Source organism: Poromitra crassiceps, assembly GCF_964638095.1.
Source record: "Poromitra crassiceps genome assembly, chromosome: 16".
Taxonomy (NCBI): Eukaryota; Metazoa; Chordata; class Actinopteri; order Beryciformes; family Melamphaidae; genus Poromitra; species Poromitra crassiceps.
The window spans coordinates 8,764,515-8,784,482 of record NC_139645.1 but is presented as its reverse complement, the minus strand read 5'-3'; the positions used below and the strand labels follow the sequence as shown (position 1 = coordinate 8,784,482).

The window sequence follows — 19,968 nt, the reverse complement described above, 5'->3', positions numbered from 1 at the left end:
CATTATGCTTGCTTTTTATACACACAAATATACACAATGTAAATATAATGTCAATTTAATTGCCTTGTTTCTACTGCCACACTTCTTATGTATTGCATATTTAACGATAAATGTTCCTATGTGCCATCATATTTGAACACATTTATTTGTATTTATTCTCTCTTCTGAACTTCAATGGCTCAGAAACAGTGTACTTGGCATAGTAACTCGGTGGACTTCTTGCCTCAAACTTCACAAAGCGTAACATTGTCACAAAAATAATGATCTGCAATTGTAGAGAACAATGAAACATATATATATATATATATTGTTGTTATAGAGGACATCTTCCTGAGCTAGAACCTTGCAAACGAAACGAGAAGACACTCAGAACCTCGGAACGCAAACCTCTGCCAATGCTGCACAATTGTCCACCTTGCTGTTACATCCAAAGACGTCATTCCTATCACTTACGTTGTCGGATCGGCACCAGAATCAAATCGATTGTTCCTTGGCACGAGGCCAATCAGTCCGCCAAAGTTCATTAAGAGCCATTCTTAAGATTGTGAGATATCCTGCTGATGGACAGACAAGACAAGACGAACTATCAGGCAAACACATTGCCTCCTTGGACCAGAAACAACACTTGATTTCAAAAGCATTGTTGTCGGAATGTTGCAATGTTGGAAATGTCTATACATTTGAAATTTCTCTTTGCATTTATCTGACCTCTGTACGTGTCTGTCTCTGTCTATGTATGGCAAATTGTCGTATATTGTCTGATCTGTACATGTATTCGCTGCAGCTGATTGTGAAAATAATTTCCTCTTGATGACAATAAACTACCTATCTTATCCTAGCCATAGCCTGTATGACGCATATAGAGAGGCAACGTGAACGTCACTTCCTGCTTCAGCACTGTACCAGAGATTTTCATCTGCCATTTATTTTCCTATAGAGATTTCGTAAAATGCTTATAAAAATAGTTTGACTTGGTCAAACCAAACGGTTCAGCTATGTTTGGAATCGGGAGAGACCATAGAACATTTCACTCGAACCAAAACTTAAAAAAAACAACATTGAAAAAATATTTTCTTTAAACCTGCATTTTAGTTTTGATCCAAGTGAAATGTTATGAAATCTCTCCTGTTTCTAAATATATCTGAACCGTTTGGTTTGAACAAGTACAACTATTTTTTATAAGCATTTTACGAAATGTCTATGGGAAAATAAATGGCGGGTGAAAATCTCTGGTACAGTGCTGAAGCAGGAAGTGACGTTCCACTTTGGCTCTCTATACAGTAATAACTATGTGATGTGCATGCAGCAGCCACTGTGCACTACATGTCATACATGTACTGTAGCCTTTACTGTCTGTCTGTGTGCTCCAGGAGAAGCCAGCTAAGGGTCGACTGTTCCACAGCCAGAAGAACCTGGCCGGGTTAGAGGGCCGCTGTGAACATCCGTGGAGGGATCTGTTCCTCTGGGCCGTCCTGCAGAACCGACAGCAGATGGCTAACTACTTTTGGGCCATGGTCAGCTCCCCTAATTCAATTCAGCTGCAGCTTACAACACCATCTTGCGCACTGCAAAAAAAATGCCCATCTTAACAAGTCATTCAGCCTTTCAAATCTTATTTTCCTTGAACCGAGAGAGCGCCGAGGTGAGACAACTCCACCTGTTCCCAATGCAGCTTCACGCGTTTTGTTTTTAGACATGAGTGTCGGTATCTTGAAACCATTCAGATCACTGCACTGTAGAAAAATGACGATTGATTTCATATACAAAATTCTTGAAACAAGCTGATTTGCATTGGAAACAAGTGAAATTAAATTAAATTATTATTTGTCACATGTTTTGAGAGAATTATGATTTTAGGACATAGTAAATGACTTGTTAAGAGGGAGATTTTCTTTTAACAGTGATGGTGTTGTGTTGTTCGATCGGTAAAAGCCTAAGATGTTGCATGGCGCTGGCGAAACACATGCAGCCAAACGGACCTGAGCGGAATGATTCTGTGGCCCCGCGTTTGTATTCTGTGCGTTTGTGTGACCACGAATGATAAGGACCAGCGCAGTGCAGGTGCAGGTCACCGCTGCCATATGAAAATGTCACTCTAGATAAAAGAGCCTGGCAAATGGCATATTTATCAACCGCCACGTTGAACTAGAAAGCTATCTTATCTCCAAGAACATTACTCAAATGAAGGTCACGCTGCCTGCTAGCAATGAGCAAAGAAACAGTCTGCATATCTAAAAACCCCGATGGAGTCAATGAGAAGGAAAGAGAGAAAGTTCTGCGCAGCGTCGACGACGCTCAATTTAAAACGACACAAATGAATGATAATCGGCTTTGTTTTGTTTTCAACGTTTGATCAAAGCACGTCTCATTTTTTTGAATCCAAACTAAAACAACCAATTAGTTGAAACAAGCAGTTACTCTCCTGTGCTTCTTTCCAGTGTGCTGTTTCAAATGCCATCTATCTATCAGTATGGTAATTGGATTCAGTGTGCACACATCACTCAGTGTGTCAAGTCGTTTAACCGTTCAGTCGCCGGCTGGGTTATCATCAGCATTCATAGTGTGATGATGTCAAGGGTCTCTCGTGTCGAACGCCTCATGTGACATATCCTTGCTTATGCTAGCAAAAATATCGGATGATTTATACGTACGCTGCATGTGAGCACAGGAGTAACGTTATAAATTGTGATGCGTGTCATTGCTGTGAGGTGTACAAACCAGGAATTGAGAGTTTCTCACTTTTGATCGATTTTTACTCCTCGTGTACGATTTGACGCATAAATCACTGAAATCTTTGTTACTACGCCATTAAATACTTCTTTATTGATTATCTGTTGATTATAGATTGACAGCTGTCATTGAACATCCTCTTTGTTTACTGACAAGGATAATTGTATGACAAAACAAAAGTTGAATGGCCGACTTAAGGGGGCAGATATTTTTCATACTTGTATCTCAGCACTGTAGTGAACACCACCCTAAGTCCAAAATGGAGGAGGGGAGTTGAGTTTAAGGTCTTGGAAATCTAAATTCAAGATCAGTCTTGATACCGAGACTGGATTCAAGCACTCCGATGCTACTTTGTGGCTTGATTGCAAATCTATCTATCTATAAAAGGGGCAAGTGGGCAATCTCTGTCTGTTCTCCGTGTTCTCTGTTTCAATTTGTGTCCCACTGATGATGTCGTAGTGATGTCATAAGAGCAAATTCATCTTATGACATCACTGATGATGTCATAGGCACTGATGGAATCGAGATGCAGTAGTTGAATAGGAAACAAGCAGACAGAGGTGTACAGAGATATAGTTCTAAAGAGTTTGCTTGTCATGTACAGCCATACGTAATCTTTATTCTACACAGTCTGTGGGTGAATCCCAATGCCAAGACTAGAGACTACAGACTCCTCAGTACAGACCGGAACTTAGACAGGCATCTGTAGCTGCCAGATGCACACAATACACCCATTTAGATGCTATACATGCATTTATCTGAACATCTTTTAACTAGATTTCAGTGTGAAATCAGCTTTGTTGAATCCTTCAGGGCCCGGAGGCTGTGGCAGCAGCGCTGGCTGGCTGTAAGATCCTGAAGGAGATGGCCAGACTGGAGTCAGAGGCTGAGTCTGCACGGAGCATGAAGGAGGCCAAGTACGAGCAGTTTGCCCTTGGTGAGAAGATACCAAACATTTCATTGCAACAGCTGTGGTCAGAAAATGTAAAGCTGGTGTATTTCATTTAGTGGGCATCTGGGTAGTACAGCGGTAGATTCCCTGCCTACCAACACGATGGTCGCAGGTTCGAGCACCCGCGTTGCCTCCGGCTTGGTCAGGTGTCCATACAGACACAATTGGCCGTGTCTGCGGGTGGGATGCCGCTTAAGGGTATGTGTCCTGGTCGCTGCGCTAGTGCCTCCTCCAGGTCAGTCACTGTTCGGGGGGGAGGGGAACTGGGGGAATAGCATGATCCTCCTATGTGCTGCGTCCTGCTGGTGGTAACTTCACATGTATGGGAGATGGGGGGGGGGTTAAGTTGTTCCTTAAAAACAACTTTAACAAAAATAAAAAAATAAAATGTAAAGCTCATGTATTTCCTCATGCATTGACCTGGAAATGAATCAAACCAAATCAACCAATCAATCATTTCTTACCCACAAACCAAAACTAATCTCACTGGAAGGGACTTTTTCAAATGTAACTGAGTGTTTGACACCGTGTTACAACTGTGTTATTATGACAGATTTATAACTGAGTGTTTGACACCGTGTTACAACTGTGTTCTTATGACAGATTTATAACTGTTTGACACTGTGTTACAACTGTGTTATTATGACAGATTTATAACTGTTTGACACTGTGTTACAACTGTGTTATTATGACAGATTTGTAACTGAGTGTTTGCAACTGTGTTACTATGACAGATTTATAACGGAGTGTTTGACACCGTTTTACGACTGTGTTCTTATGACAGATTTGTTTGGAGAATGCTACTCCAACAGCGAGGACAGGGCCTACGCTTTGTTGGTGAGGCGAACTCGCTGCTGGAGTAAATCCACTGTCCTCAACTTGGCAACCGAGGCAGACGCCAAATGCTTCTTTGCCCACGACGGAGTTCAGGTAACAGCGCCGCACGCCATATGTCCACCTGGCACCGCTTTGACTGATGCCCTCAGCTGTGCTCCAACAGGTGTGCTATTTAGAGAGTGTTGGAAAAAAGCTGTCCTTTATCGAGGTTGTTGCACCCAACACTTTCAATGTGTTGTGTGTCTTGGATAAGGAGAGATTTGGCTAGCTTAATATGCTGCTGCTTATATTCAAATATTAATACAAAATAAATTGCCCTAGATTTTCTTTTTTGCGGTAATTAAAGATGATGCTTGTTCAGGGCAGTGTGCGTCGTTAGATTCAGTTTGCATTTAAATCCTTCATTGAGAATTTAGGGGCGTCCATTTTCAGCAGGGAAAGTTCCCACGCAGCAGGTTTCTGGACTAATAAGTCATAAAGCACATGGCGGGATTAATATGGTTGCCATTCAAACTGATAGCTGTTTATTATAATTGACTGCATATTACTGTATAGGGAATACAGCTCAGATGGTATTTAACTGGGATATTACAAAGTGCCTACAAGCTGATTAACAAGCATCAGGTGTCCTTTCATTGTGAGAGATTCCACATTACAGCAACCAAATGTGAAAGGGAAGTTCTAATAATAAGGGGAGAAACATCCAGGCTGACACACAAAGCAACATATTTGAAGGCTCACGCTGCCCTCTTGTGGTAGACTGTATTCAACAGCTAAATCATCTAATAGTTCATTATGCATGTCGTAGACTGCAGTTCATTCTAGGTCATAGTAGGATTCAAATCTAAATAATGACACGGAATTGAACTTGACTACAGGCCTTCCTCACTAAGATGTGGTGGGGGGCGATGACCACCGACACGTCCATCTCCAAACTAGTGGTGTCTTTCTTCTTCCCACCACTCATTTGGACCAACCTCATCAAGTTCAGGTGATGTACTCGCGTTTACGCCTTGTCTCAATCATGTGTCTACCTACCAGTCAAAAGTTTCAACACGCCACATTTTTCTTGATTTCAAATCAAATCAAATCAAATCAAACAAATTAAATCTGTCTTATATTTTAGCTTTTTTAAGTAACCGCCCTTTCCCTTGATGGAAAGCCTTTGGAAGGAAATTCATACATAGGCATCAACTTCACTATTTGTATTTGTCAGAACAACGACAACAAGCATTTAAGCATAAGCGTTTACATAAAAATGGCTTTAAGATAGCCAGGTGTTCATGCCCCCGTGTTACCTCCGGCTTGGTCGGGCGTCCATACAGGCACGATTGGCTGGTGTCTGCCAGGGTGGGAAGCCGGATTAGATGTATGTGTCCTGGTCGCTGCACTAGCGCCTCCTCTGGTCGATCGGGGCGCCTGTTCAGGGCAGAAGCGATCTGGTCGGAATAGCGTGATCCTCCCACATGCTACAGTAAGTCCTGCTGGTGAAGCTCCCCGCTGTTAGGTGAAAAGAAGCGGCTGGCAACTGCGCATGTGTCGGAGGAAGCATGGTGCTAGTCTACGGCTCTCCCCAGATCGGCAGAGGGTGGAGCAGCGGCCGGGGCAGCAGGGGGGAAATTGGCCAAGTACAATTCGGGAGAAAATGGGGGGGAAATCAGGGGGGCGGGGGGGAGATAGCCAGGTGTGTCCAAACTTTTGACTGTTTTGACAGTTTATGTACGTGTCTTTCTCTGTGCACTCACTCACTCACATGATCATGAACTCTTCATGTGCGACAGTGACGAGGAGTTGGACAATCGCAGTGGAGGAGAGCAGTTTGGGGAGCTGGACAGTCTGGATACAGAGAAGGCCTTACTGCTCACTGACGATGACGACCCTCTGTGAGTCTGCAGTGTGAAATCACATTAATTTTCCCCATCCTGCCCCACAAGGGAATTAAACTGTTATGGAATAGTATGAAACGTCTCTGTGTTTAATAATGGTTCCCTTCATTTAGATGTGGCCACACCAAGACCTGTGAATTAAAAATACAGCTACGCTATCATCAGAGACAAATGTCTTACACTAAATTCATTTATTATTGGAGACCTCAATTAGTAATTATATTAGCGGAGAACATTTAAAACATGTCTTTGAAACCAGCCAGCTACTAATTTTCTTTGAGGGCTGGAATTTACAAAGCCTTTTTCTCGCAGAGCAATTTTGCAGACTATTGTGCAGAGTTAATTTAGCAGATTTAATGTGGGCTTCTGACCTACTAGTCTAACGTTTGCCTACCTTAATTTTTCCCCACGGGGAGGCTTTTGCAACATATTGATAGTGCTCTGTTACATCACCACACGGCCATCTTGGTAGGAAAATAACAGGTGATTGTAATCAATTAACAGGTGATTACAATCAAGTGACACAACCAGCCAATGAGGTGTGTGTATTGTAGTGTCATATTAGTAGGAAAATGCTTGTGACACTATAGACCAAATCAGCGGGATGTTTACATTTACTTCCGGGTACCCCTGGGTCCACACATTATAATGGCGGTGAACGGCACAAACTGACGTGTTGAAGACAAAAACAGACAAAGAAGACAAAAATGGTTCGTCCGTGTTGTGTTGTTGTTTAATATCATTCATAACAACACTTTCACTAACGTTAGTGGAGACCAGACTAGCTAATTTACCTGTTGGACCAGACCAGAGTAGACTTGACGCTAAATTAAATTAACGTGGCGTCGGTAGCTCTGTCTGTAACGTTAACGAGTCTGCAAAAAAACAGCGAGTTTGACAGACAAACAAACGTTATTAGCTAGCTAACACTACATAAAACAAACACAGAAGAAAGGCTAGATACGTCGGACAAGCATGTTTACCAACCGTTTAACCATTTAAATTGAAAGTAGTCGGCCGAAAACAACGAGAGGGTTTGGCAGCATTTATTTGACAACACGCACATTTAAACCTGCCGCCTTCCCCAAGTGGTACCCGGAAGTAAATTTGTTTACATGGTGACGTCACGGTGATTTGGTCCATGGGAATACTATGAATAGAGAACCAAAGTCACGCCCTCTTCCAGTTCAGGCATACGAATCAAGGGATTTCATCCGCCTTTCTTTTGTCCATAGACAGTTGGTAAAATGCTTATATAAATAGTTTTACTTCGTCAAACCAAGCGATTCAGCTATATTTAGAATTAGGAGAGACCATAGAACATTTCACTCACATTTTCACATTTTAAACTGCATTTCTTTAAGTCGTTTATGGAAAAAAGAATGGAAATGCCTTGGTTCGTATGCCTAAACCAGAAGAGGGTGTGAGTTTGGCTCTCTATTTTGAATACCAATTTCTCCAAAATAATTTGGGGATCATTTTAATTTCCCCATGACCCAATTTAGTGTTCCACTATCTTCCCGTACTTGCAAGTTATTTTGTTTGTATGTGAAAGATGTGATGGAGAAACGAAATGTGTGTTTGTTTTCCAGAGACTCTGCCCCCGGAGGCCCCGCGGCTCAGAGCTGCGCCTCGGTCTGGTGGCGTTTCCTGCTGCGCCGCTGGCGTCGCTTCTGGAGCGCCGCGGTCACCGTGTTCCTGGGGAACGTCATCATGTACTTCGCCTTCCTCTTCCTCTTCACCTACGTGCTCCTGCTGGACTTCCGCGGGCCGCCGCCCGACGGCCCCGGAGCCCCGGAGGTCATGCTCTACTTCTGGGTCTTCACCTTGGTGCTGGAGGAGCTTCGGCAGGTGAACGCTCAAATAGATCGGTTGAAACTTCATATTTTCAAAGACATGATCATTTTTCCAGGCCATGTGATTTCTTTTGGACACGATCCACATGTGGAAAGTAACAAAGGCCATGTTCAGACTAGGAGGCCAAATCTGATTTTGTGAACTTTAATGACCTATTAATGATTCTATCCAGATTGGTTTTATGAGACTGGACGCTCCAAGTCTGATTTGTGTCACTTGTCCGAAACCACATATGGAGGTAGTTGCCAATCTGCTTTCGACTGATGTGACTTCAGTGTGGACGCGCTGATCACCCAAATCAGATTTGAGATTGTCTTTTGCAGGGGGCGGGGACTTGAAGAGCAGAGAGCAGACATGCAAACACTGCCAGAAACATTGTATGTTGGCTCATTGGCTCATTGTATCTGGACACACAGATCCGACTTGAACTCTCTCGCAAATCAGATTTGGGAAACCAATCAAGATAATGATGATTCATGACTTTTAGCAGCAAATCGGTTTTGCCTGTAATGTGAACATGGCCTTAGAGTGCGGGGACTTTTATGTTAAGACATAAGTTCTGATGAATTAGAAGGGGATCTATTCACTACATCCTCATTCAAATTATTCATTGGAAAAACACAAATATGACCATAACCAAAACCACAAGCACTTCCTGTTTCTTTCACCCATCTGTCTTGACTCCCTCTCACAGGTTATTCAACATTCAAAGATTCCAAAACTTTTTTTTTTTTTTTTTTACACCACAAAATGATTGGGAATTGTCTTAGGTTGAGGGGCTCACAAACAACATAAAAACACACACCCAGTAAATAGTCACATAAACTTACTAGAAACACAAACAAGTTCATCATAAATAAGAACAGGTCTGCAAAGCTGCGTAGTAGTGACAGTCTATTTGGTCTTGTTTATAAAAAGGATGTTGCAGTGGGAATGAATGAGTTTTTGGAGGTCTTCTGTTTGGCCAGAGGTCCTTTGTAACGTCTGCCTAATGGGAGTAGCTGAAGGGAGTGATGAAGGAGGTGTGAAGGGTCGTCGCTAAAGGTTGAATTGGGTTTGAGTGGCGCCGGTGATTCTGATGCTCGATGACTCTCGTGAGTTTGTTCTTGCTTTTCTCTCTGCGAGGAAGTTGTGCGTACGTCGGGGATGCCGTGTTGAATGTGAGGAGGACTGATTCAACGTGTGACCGCTGTTAGAATGTCCTGTCTGACATTAAAACCTTTCAACCTTCTCAGCAGAAACATGCCGGGCCTTTTCGTAGACGGCCGTCCGCATGTCGCGTGAAGGTGACAGGTGCTGGTTGATCTCAGTGGCTCGGTGCATGTTCCCGTATCGCACCGATCATCAGGAGCATTCGTCCCCCAGGCCACTTAAAGTACCCAGCTGGGACGGTCCTCCACCGCTGTTCCATCAGTTCACTTTTTCAATTGGCAATCTAGCAGGTCCCATGGGCAGGTCCTCCACACACACCCCCGCCAAAAAAAAAGAGAGAGAAGAAGAAGAAGCAAACTGCTACAGGCAGCCTTGGCATGCTGCCAAGCCCAGCGGGCCCCCCTTGTGACTTCAAAGGGGACGCCTGCAGGGCACACGGTCGGCGCTCCCTGAAGGGACACCGTGTGCCCACAGGGGGGCCTCTGTTCCTGCCAAGCCCGTAGTAGAACAAAGGTACACTGTAAAAACTCACAGTGCCATTGAGTGAAATCAACTCCTCTTTATCCATTACTTGGGTGGCCAAACACGGAGTACCTTCTCCCATGGTTAGTCTCTGTGACCTCGAGCAGCGGCTATCCTGTATGATGTACACAGTTGTGAAGGAGATGTAACACAGTTGCTTATCAGTGTTCCACCCTGGTCGTTCCTCTTACCTACAAGAAACACCAAACAAGGAAACAGCTTTTTCACAGTGAATGTGTATTTCTATTTTCTGCTGTCACCGCAGACGGTGTCTACGAGAAGGTCCAGCATGTTTCTACTGAGAAGGCTGAAAGGTTTTAATGTCAGACAGGACATTCTAACAGCGGTCACACGTTGAATCAGTCCTCCTCACATTCAACATGGCATCCCCCCGCACGACTTCCTCGCAGAGACAAAAGCAAGAACAAACTCACGAGAGTCATCGAGCATCAGAATCACCGGCACCACTCATCTGGTGCCAGGTTGGTGTCCAACTTTGCAAACAATCATGATGTGTTATAGGACAGGAACTTAAGGTCAGCTGTCCCCAGTGGTTTGAATGGGGCACCTGGAAGTGCATCGAGAGCCAGTGTTAAGTCGCTGGGGATGATGGCACGACAAGGTGAGGACGGTGGAACCTTGCGAGGCAGTTGGAGGAATCCATCTTGCCGTGTTCCGAGCTATTGGTTTAACTCCGTCCAAGCAGTTGGCCGCGGACCAATCAGCATCCAGAGGCAGCTACGGGCGGGATTTAGGTGCGACGACAGCGAGAAGCGAGCCTGTGATAGATGGTGATGGACAGGTGGTTCATCCAATCACCTGCCAGGTATTTTTTGAATGGGCCTGCCCTTTTGAAACAGTTTTCCAAGGACAGATGATTCTGCGTAACAAACCATCTGACAGCGTCTCCGTTCATAAATTTGACAGCCCATGACAGCACATGACAAAACAACATGACATGTGACTCCAGCAACATGGACTCCAGCATGTCATGTTGTCTTGTCATGTGCTGTCATGGGCTGTCAAATTTATGAACGGAGACGCTGTCAGATGGTTTGTTATGCAGAATCATCTGTCCTTGGAAAACTGTTTCAAAAGGGCAGGCACATTCAAAAAATACCTGGCAGGTGATTGGATGAACCACCTGTCCATCACCAGGCTTCTCGCTGTCGTCACACCTAAATCCCGCCCGTAGCTGCCTCTGGATGCTGATTGGTCCGCGGCCAACTGCTTGGACGGAGTTAAACCAATAGCTCGGAACACGGCAAGATGGATTCCTCCAACTGCCTGGCAAGGTTCCACCGTACTCGCCTTGTCGTGCCATCATCCCCAGAGACCTAACACTGGCTCTCGATGCACTTCCAGGTGCCCCATTCAAACCACTGGGGACAGCTGACCTTAAGTTCCTGTCCTATAACACATCATGATTGTTTGCAAAGTTGGACACCAAACTGGCACCAGATTGTCCCTCTTGCAACGCCGGTGTCAGAGGCAGTTCAGTGTATTGAGCATTGGGGACACTGCAGGTGTGGCTGTGTTCCTCCTAACCCCCTATAGACCCTGTAGGTGTGTGATCGAATGGGGGCTTCAGTGTATGACCTGACTGAGTGCATGTCCCCATGTGGAACGCTTCCTTTGTCATCCATAAACAAAACAAAGTTAAATAACTGTACTTACACTATGCTGAGAACGTTTGTTTACGCCTCATTTCTCTGTCAGTAGAACTATTTTAAAATCAGATTGCATCTTTAAAAGGCTACAAGACTGATTTATTATGCACATAATAGAACATAAATGCCAATCCCGTAAAGACACCTCAGAGTGCACAGAGTATTTCAAATGATGTTAAATACAGATCAGTAAAATACGGAAAATGAAAAATGCCCTAAAGGCACATGCGTAGATAGATAGTGTTTGGAAAATGTTTTTTAAGTGAGAGCAAAAGCAATCACAACAAACATCAAAACAAATAAAGCAAAACTAAATTAAACCCAATAACTCATAACCATGGCAGAAACCTTCTGGGAGAAATAAAGGTGGGGAATTGAGAGCTAGGCTATATATATGTTTGATAGTTAAGCTGTCTTCATTTGGAGTGAAAATATCATCATAAAATCATCAAGACTACACATTGAGACTATTGATTATAGTATTTGAAGTTCTAGCCCAGCACATTAAAACATCAGAAAGCCTTGTGCAACGAAATCACTATCCACACACACACACACACACACACACACACACACACACACACACACACACACACACACACACACACACACACACACACACACACACACACACACACACACACACACACACACACACACACACACACACACACACACACACACACACACACACACACACACACACACACACACACACACACACACACACACACCAGTCATACCCAAGACAGGGTTGTTGTTGGAAAATGGCTCAGTATGGTTGAACTAATTCTCTACCATTATAGAGGTTTTTCCACACCTAATGTATGTTGAATGTATGGAATGTCTTTCTTGACACAGAGCTTCTTCACGGATGTAGAGATGAACATCTTGAAGAAGTTCAAGCTCTACGTAGAGGACAACTGGAATAAGTGCGACATGGTGGCCATCTCGCTCTTTGTTGTCGGGGTGTCGTGCAGGTAGGAAACATCAAATATCATCGATGACACTTTGGGAAGAAAATAAAACAAAACTATGTGGAAGCTGTGAAATGATTGGCTGGTACAGTGGCACAGACTAGAGCCGGGCTGACCAATGACTGTATCTAGCTGGTCGGGAAGGGGACTAAATAACGCTCTAAAAAGGCAGATTTTTGGCGAGGGAAAAACTGGCATGGTCATTTTCAGAGTGGTCACTTCACCTCTCACCTCAAGATATTTGAATGAGAATGGGTCTATGGGTAGGGTTTTTATTATTGATTTTAGAATGGAAATTGTCTATAAAATATAATAAAATATAATATAATATAATATAATATAATTTTTCATAACATCAACATTTATTTTTGGCCCACGGCCCCCAATCCAGATTAATTTTTGGCACTTCATAGAAAATACTTTGCGCACCTCTGGACTAGTCAATGAAAATAAGTGAATGAATGAGTTAGAGAATCAATGAATAATTACAGGGTGCGTAATGCATGTTTTCATTTGTATTTGCAGGATGGTGGAGCGCACCTATCAGGCAGGAAGGACAGTTCTGGCAATAGACTTCATGGTATTCACACTGAGGCTGATCCACATCTTTGCCATCCATAAGCAGCTGGGTCCAAAGATCATCATCGTGGAGAGAATGGTGACCCAAACAAAATACTACTATGCAACCATAGCAACTCTGTCCAAATTAAAAGTACCGGTAAACCAGTTTAGGGACAAGGATCCGGAGAACACAGACCTTATTAGAAATGTGTAGTCACAGCAACCGTTTTGACTTGGAGTGGTAAAGCAGGAAGTAAAGCAGGTGTAACCAATAGCATTAATGAGGCCCTGGCACTGGAATACCTAAATGGAATGGAACCACCTGCTTTACCTTCTGCTTTACCACCTCAAAATGGTTTATGTGAAATGGGTCTACTACAGAGAAGCTACATCTTCCATGTCTCCTTTCCAGATGAAGGACGTGTTCTTCTTCCTCTTCTTCCTGAGCGTGTGGCTCATTGCGTATGGCGTGACCACCCAGGCTCTCCTGCACCCCGACGACCCGCGCATCGACTGGGTGTTCCGCAGGGCCTTGTACCGCCCCTACCTGCACATCTTCGGCCAGATCCCCTTGGAGGAAATAGACGGTAACATATAGTAGTTGAGCAGTTTCTATGTTTATTTACTCCAGAATAATATGCGTCTGTTATTATGCTTAATATGCCCCCTGAGGACACAAAGCAGCACTGCGCTTTAAATGTAATTTCTCTGATTTCTTTCTGTATTGCCTTATCTTCCACTATTGATGCTGCGCTGCATACTTGCACCAGGTCAAATTCCTCGTTTGTAATCTGATTACTTACTGTGGCTATCAAAGTGAATCTTGAATCTACGGTAATCTGATTTAATCTGTTAATAGATCAATCTAAATCTCTCCATTTTGGGCACAGCGGCCCACTTCCCAGAGATCAACTGCACCACGGACCGGGATGAGATCGTCCTGGGCTTGCGGCCTCCGTGTCCCAACGCCTACGCCAACTGGCTGGTCATCCTGCTGCTGGTCATTTACCTCCTAGTCACCAACGTGCTGCTGCTCAACCTCCTCATCGCCATGTTCAGGTCAGTCACCAACGTTCCGCTGCTCAACCTCCTCATCGCCATGTTCAGGTCAGTCACCAACGTTCCGCTGCTCAACCTCCTCATCGCCATGTTCAGGTCAGTCACCAACGTTCCGCTGCTCAACCTCCTCACCACCATGTTCAGGTTAGAGGCTAAGAGGCCAAATTATGCTCCTTATAGAGCTCAACAGTCACATGGCATTGTGACGTCACCTCTGCTTCCAGAAGAGTAATTTCTCCATTCATTTTCTCAATCACTTTTTGAAAAATCATAAGAGTTTTAAGCCTGGAACCAAGTCAACTGGCCTGCTAGAGAATCCTGGCCATAAAACATTTGATTCAGAGTTGAAAAAACATCAGGGGGGGACGCTGGGTACAAGAGTGTGTACATTATTATTTTAAGAGGAAATTAAACTGTGAATCCCATAATCCATTCCAGCATTCCGGCCAATCAGATTAGCAGATGATTGAGCGACGGAGCGTTTCAGCCAATGGGCGTGCCGCGCACTCTGAGCAGCAGTGGGCGGGACCAGCGGTCTTCATGATCCGCCATTACATATTAGCTCCATGGCTAACGTTATCGTAGATAAGACGCATTTCTGTGCATTAATGTGAACGAACCGGGTAACGGATTTCAACGGCTACAAAAAGGTATTGTTCACATCACACAAACTGATTTTACTGCAACTATATGGCATCATTTGCATTTTAACCTCTTTTAATTGACACTACTAAATTGCATGACTCAATATCACAGCACTCAAACTGTTGGATAACTTCTATGTATTTTACAAACCCTGGTACTACAGTATCTCAGCTGCAAAACAATTTCAAACCATTATCCGTAGAAATGCAGCCAAAGGGTGCAATAAATAGTAGCCTACAAAGCAAACCATCCAAACGGGCTTTGCATTGAATCCTCTTTTCCACTTTGCAGCTACACGTTCCAGGTGGTTCAGGGGAACACGGACATCTTCTGGAAGTTCCAGAGGTACAACCTGATCGTGGAGTACCACAGCCGGCCCGCCCTGGCCCCCCCGTTCATCATCATCAGCCACCTGTCCCAGCTCGTCCTCTGCCTGGTCAAGAAGCCCGAGTCCAAGCAGGAGCATCTGGGTATGAGAGGAGGCTCCGGTGTGATAAGCACTGCTCAATAGATTTCCATATATACAGTACAGAGTAGGGATGTCAACGGTTAACCGTTAATCGATTAACCGTCGCTAACGTCGTTGTTCGGTTATTGCTGTCGGTCTATCAGTTAATATATATATATATATATATTTTTTTTCTTCTTTTTTTTTTGACATGTTTTTTGAGTTTCCTTGCAGATTTTACACAGTGTTTTGCATCATGCAACTATTTTGTTCAAATTTTGTTCAATTGTTGGCAGCAAATCGAAATAGGCTATATTTTGTTTAAGTTTTTATGCTGCAAAAGACAGTAGGCCTAATGTGAAAAAATCAAAAGAAATAACAGATTGTTGTTGTTGTAATGTTTACATAAACAGGAAATAAAGCTCTCAAAAATATATTTCCTTGTCATCCATATAAGAGCCAGAATGATTTTGGAATGATTACCTGATCAAAATGTGGCAATAAACTTATAAATTTCAGCAAAGCCAACAAAAAATAAAGGCATAATTCTAACACAAAAAGCATTAACATTTCAGCATCTAAATAGACACGCCTTGTTTGGGCATGAGCTCATTGAGTAAATAGACCAATTTTTTTTTTTTTTTTTTTTTTAATATTAAAAAATTATGAATTAACCGATAGGTTAATCGATTATTAGCGTCGGTTAATCGAAAGTGAAATTAACCGAAAATTGACATCCCTAGTACAGAGAACTGCTGAGGCGCACTACTTTACATTTCAGATATTGAAATGGCTCCTCAGGCTTATCTGGCTATAATACACGTTGAATGAAATGCAGGCCAATGCATCGTTTGCTTATCTTCGGCTGTGTTATGCGCAGAAATCACCTGTTGGTTAATTGTTTTTTTTTGCCTTTGGGTTGTTTTTTCTGTGTGCGTCTGTGCGTGTCTGCGTGACCAGAGAGGGAGCTGCCGGCCGGGCTGGACCAGCGGCTGATGACCTGGGAGACGGTGCAGAAGGAGAACTACCTGGCCAAACTGGAGCGCCAGCATGGGGAGAGCAGCGAGGAGAGACTCAAGAGTACCTCCTCCAAGTAATTGCCATCTTGCAAATGTTTCCCCCTCGGAAATTGTGGCGCAGTCGCTCATCTGAATGTTAGAATATGTATATTTATTTTAGATGTTGTCAGCCGTCTCCTATGAATGAATGAATGAATGAATTTTATTTTGGATAATGCAAGACAAACATCCAAGGGATGACATGAAAAGTGTAAACACTTATTTCCATCATGGTTCCTGGTCTTATAAAAACATGACATACAATAACATAGTAACATCAGGTAAAACAATACAGAACAGTCAAAGCATAAGAGGGACAGGAGATGAAAACCAACATACCATAACACAGGGAGACTCACGTTTTATACTACTTTGCTCAACAAGAATTTCTTCAGAAGGTTCTTGAAACCATTTAGAGAATTAGCAAACCTTTTAGATTTCTTTTTTTTAATATTGCAGAAAGTGTATGAAACCCATCACCAAAATAGTCATACATTCTGTCATTGTGTTACTTATAGTGAAAATAAAATATTGCTGGGGACCCCCTGGAACACCCTCAAGGACCCCTGGGGGTCACTTTGAGAACCACTGTCCTATAATACTTTATAAATGTTTTGGTACATTTTTGACCAATGAAATTATGGGTTTTTGACTGAGGTTTGTTTGTGACCAAGGGTCCAGAGCTTGCTGAAGATTGTTGGTGGGTTCAAGGACCAAGAGAAACGACTGGCATCCATGGAAGCTCAGGTAATCCAGGAGCAATGTGGAACATCTCCACAGCGCCACGTCGTACATAATCAATTGCACTTATGTTGCAGAACTGTTTGTCTTAAAGGGATACGCCAACTTTCTGGGAGTTTCACCCATTTTGTCATATCGCCCATACATAACCAAGATACACATTTCTAACAGCGCCAAAAAGCTCTATGTACATGTTGTGACTCGGGTACTCAACACGAGATGAAATAATAATGCATAGTTACGTGAAACTTAATTTTCGTTGTAATCCACACACCGAGAACTAAACAAAGATCAAGTTACTTCCTTGTTTGCCTGTATGCGCTGTGTACAGCGCATGTGCTGTATGCAGCGCGGCCATGTTTAGAAAGTAGTTCCGGCTATCTATTAACCTTTAAAAAAAAGTGTGTTTCTCTGCATTTTGGATTAATATTTAATCTCGTGGTGAGTATGTTAAATCAGCTGTGGCTGTCTCTCTAGATGCTTCCTCTGATACATGTGCAATCCGCTGTGGCTGTCTCTCTAGATGCTTCCTCTGATACATGTGCAATCAGCTGTGGCTGTCTCTCTAGGTCAGATACTGTGGAGAGGTGTTGTCCTGGCTCGCCGAGTGCTTTGCCAAGAGCACGCTCAAGTGTGGGAAGGAGGCTCCCAGAGCTCCAGGTGAGTCTGGTGATCATGAGAAACAGCAGTGGTCAGGGTGGGAATTACACGGAGGCCGTGATGCCCTGAGATCCCTAAAGGCCACCTTGGCAGTGCCCTACTATCAGCCTGCTACTGTTTCTTTAAAAGCGTCAAGTGGCCTCAGTTTAGCCCAGAGCAATTTAGAGAGAGAGTGGCGTCAGCGGAGGACCAAAATGTGTGACTCATTAGCCAATGAACAGCCAGGAAGGGGTATCGCGCTACTTTTTAATGCTAAAATAACGCTGATAATTTACAATTTGATTAAAAAAAACACACACAAATTTTCAAATTACAACACAAACTGTCCATTTTGCTGCAACTCGACAGCGCTGCTTAATCCAGGACCTTACTTCCTGGAACTCTTGAGAGTAAAAAAAAATGGTCCATTGGAGTGAATGGAGATGTCGCGTCTCTTCTATATATACAGCTCTGATGTAGCCCAGAGGTTTTCCAAGTGGGAGGGGAGGGGGGCCTCCCCAGGGGGGGCTCCAAACAGTTTCAGGGGAGGCTCAGTGAATGGAAGTGAGAAATATTAGATTAGTCATTGTTAAAAGGAGATCTCATAGAATAGCCTAAATGTGTGTTTTGGTTAAAGAGATAGTTCTGAGATAGAGTAGTTTTGGGGAATTTGAGTTTTTCCCACTTTCCCAGAGTCGTAACAAATACATGTCTTCAGACAGACCTTATGTATTTGGTGCAGTGAAGTAGGCTACTGTATATAATCAAACAGCAATATCAGGCTATCTATAACATAATTATGATCCTATAGGCATCCAGGAATTAAGTGAGGGGGGGCTCCTTTTTCCTAGCTTTGTCTGGGGGAGGCCCACAGTCTCAGACTTTGAAAACCCCTGATGTAGCCTATGCAAAGTATGTGTAATTGGCTCATGTTAACACACATTTAAGAAGAATCGCTCTTCACAATGTCAATAGAGCAATGGCCTCTGTGCCCTGGCATGTGGCCTTGTGCCCTAAAAAACAAATCTGACACCGAAGTCCAGATGGCCTTGCCCCTAAAATGACGAAATTCCCACCCTGGCCAGTGATGATGATGACCAAAATATTAGATGACCTTTTCCGATGTAAAATAATGTGATTATAATTGAAGTTAATGTGAAACCGTGTGCCAAACAAAATGGCAGTGTCATTGACAGGCAGCAAGGAAAGCAGCAGCACAGACGCACCTCAGAGTCAACCAGACAAAGAAGTGAAACAAGAAGAAGCCGCCGAGGCGAGACCAAGCCACCCAGGATATGGAGCCAACAAAAGATTCCCGTACATCGATGAGTAAAAGTGACAATGAAAACGTCTTCATCAAACACAGAAAGACAGCTGTGATCCTCCTGTGTAGGAGTTCTGGAATATTTGTAGGGTATATGGTAATGTATAATTTGAGGAAAGGTGGTGTAGATTTGGTTTCAAAATTAAAATGATGTAGACTAGTGCAGTGCCCGTTCACTCACTCACTCACTGGTGTGTCTCTCACTCACTCACGGTGTGTCTCTGTCTCTCTCCTGGTGTCTCTCTCCACATCAGCAAGCATTTGATGAAAAGAGAAAAGTCTTATTCGACTTCCAGTGCGTGCCATTATAAGAAGTACATGTATTTATCATTACCGGTATATTATTTCAGAACACGGCTCTCTTGAATACTCGATTCTGATTGGTCAATCAACAAGATTCACCGGTCATTATTTCTCGACAACCGACCGCTGCTCTGCTGCTGGTTATACTGATTAATCCAGCTGTGTCAACACTCACACGTACACTACTAATTAGGCCAACCAGTTGCAGCTGTGGTGTCTTGTGTGCCAATTACGAATGAAACCGCTTTGTCGTTGAAAACGCTATTAAAAAATCTATTTGAATAATTATTTTTGTCAGATTATTGAATGATTTAGTTGTAGGCCGTGTTCTAAGCGGGATAATGTATAGTGAGCCGGTGATTACTGGGGAAATAATGACCTTCAGGTGAATCATTAAGCCCTCCGCTGGGCGTCAGGCTCAATCATTCACCTGTCAGTCATTATTTCCCCAGTAATCACCGGCTCACTATACATTATCCCTTACATATTATCTATTATTTAAAATGCTGAAAGCACAGCCGGTGTTATGAAAGTTGGTGCACTGTTGAGAGAAAAGATGGGATTTTGATCTGTAGTTGCCACAAAAATAAGCAAAGTCACCACATTT

At 43.3% G+C, this 19,968-nt stretch overlaps 1 protein-coding gene across 1 annotated transcript in view; it reads left to right on the top strand.

Moving 5' to 3' along the window:
* The window catches only part of trpm5 (transient receptor potential cation channel, subfamily M, member 5), a 30,248-nt gene extending 10,680 nt beyond the window's left edge, over nt 1-19,568 (top strand). The window contains exons 12-26 of the mRNA XM_083653110.1: nt 1,371-1,514; nt 3,544-3,667; nt 4,467-4,612; nt 5,398-5,510; nt 6,301-6,402; nt 7,998-8,256; nt 12,468-12,586; nt 13,109-13,241; nt 13,557-13,731; nt 14,035-14,203; nt 15,140-15,318; nt 16,257-16,389; nt 17,029-17,101; nt 17,665-17,755; nt 18,919-19,568. Coding sequence (XP_083509236.1) covers nt 1,371-1,514; nt 3,544-3,667; nt 4,467-4,612; nt 5,398-5,510; nt 6,301-6,402; nt 7,998-8,256; nt 12,468-12,586; nt 13,109-13,241; nt 13,557-13,731; nt 14,035-14,203; nt 15,140-15,318; nt 16,257-16,389; nt 17,029-17,101; nt 17,665-17,755; nt 18,919-19,067 — 2,109 coding nt within the window. The 3' untranslated portion in view covers nt 19,068-19,568. The remainder of the gene's footprint in view (nt 1-1,370; nt 1,515-3,543; nt 3,668-4,466; nt 4,613-5,397; nt 5,511-6,300; nt 6,403-7,997; nt 8,257-12,467; nt 12,587-13,108; nt 13,242-13,556; nt 13,732-14,034; nt 14,204-15,139; nt 15,319-16,256; nt 16,390-17,028; nt 17,102-17,664; nt 17,756-18,918) is intronic.
* The last annotated feature ends 400 nt before the right edge of the window (nt 19,569-19,968 follow it).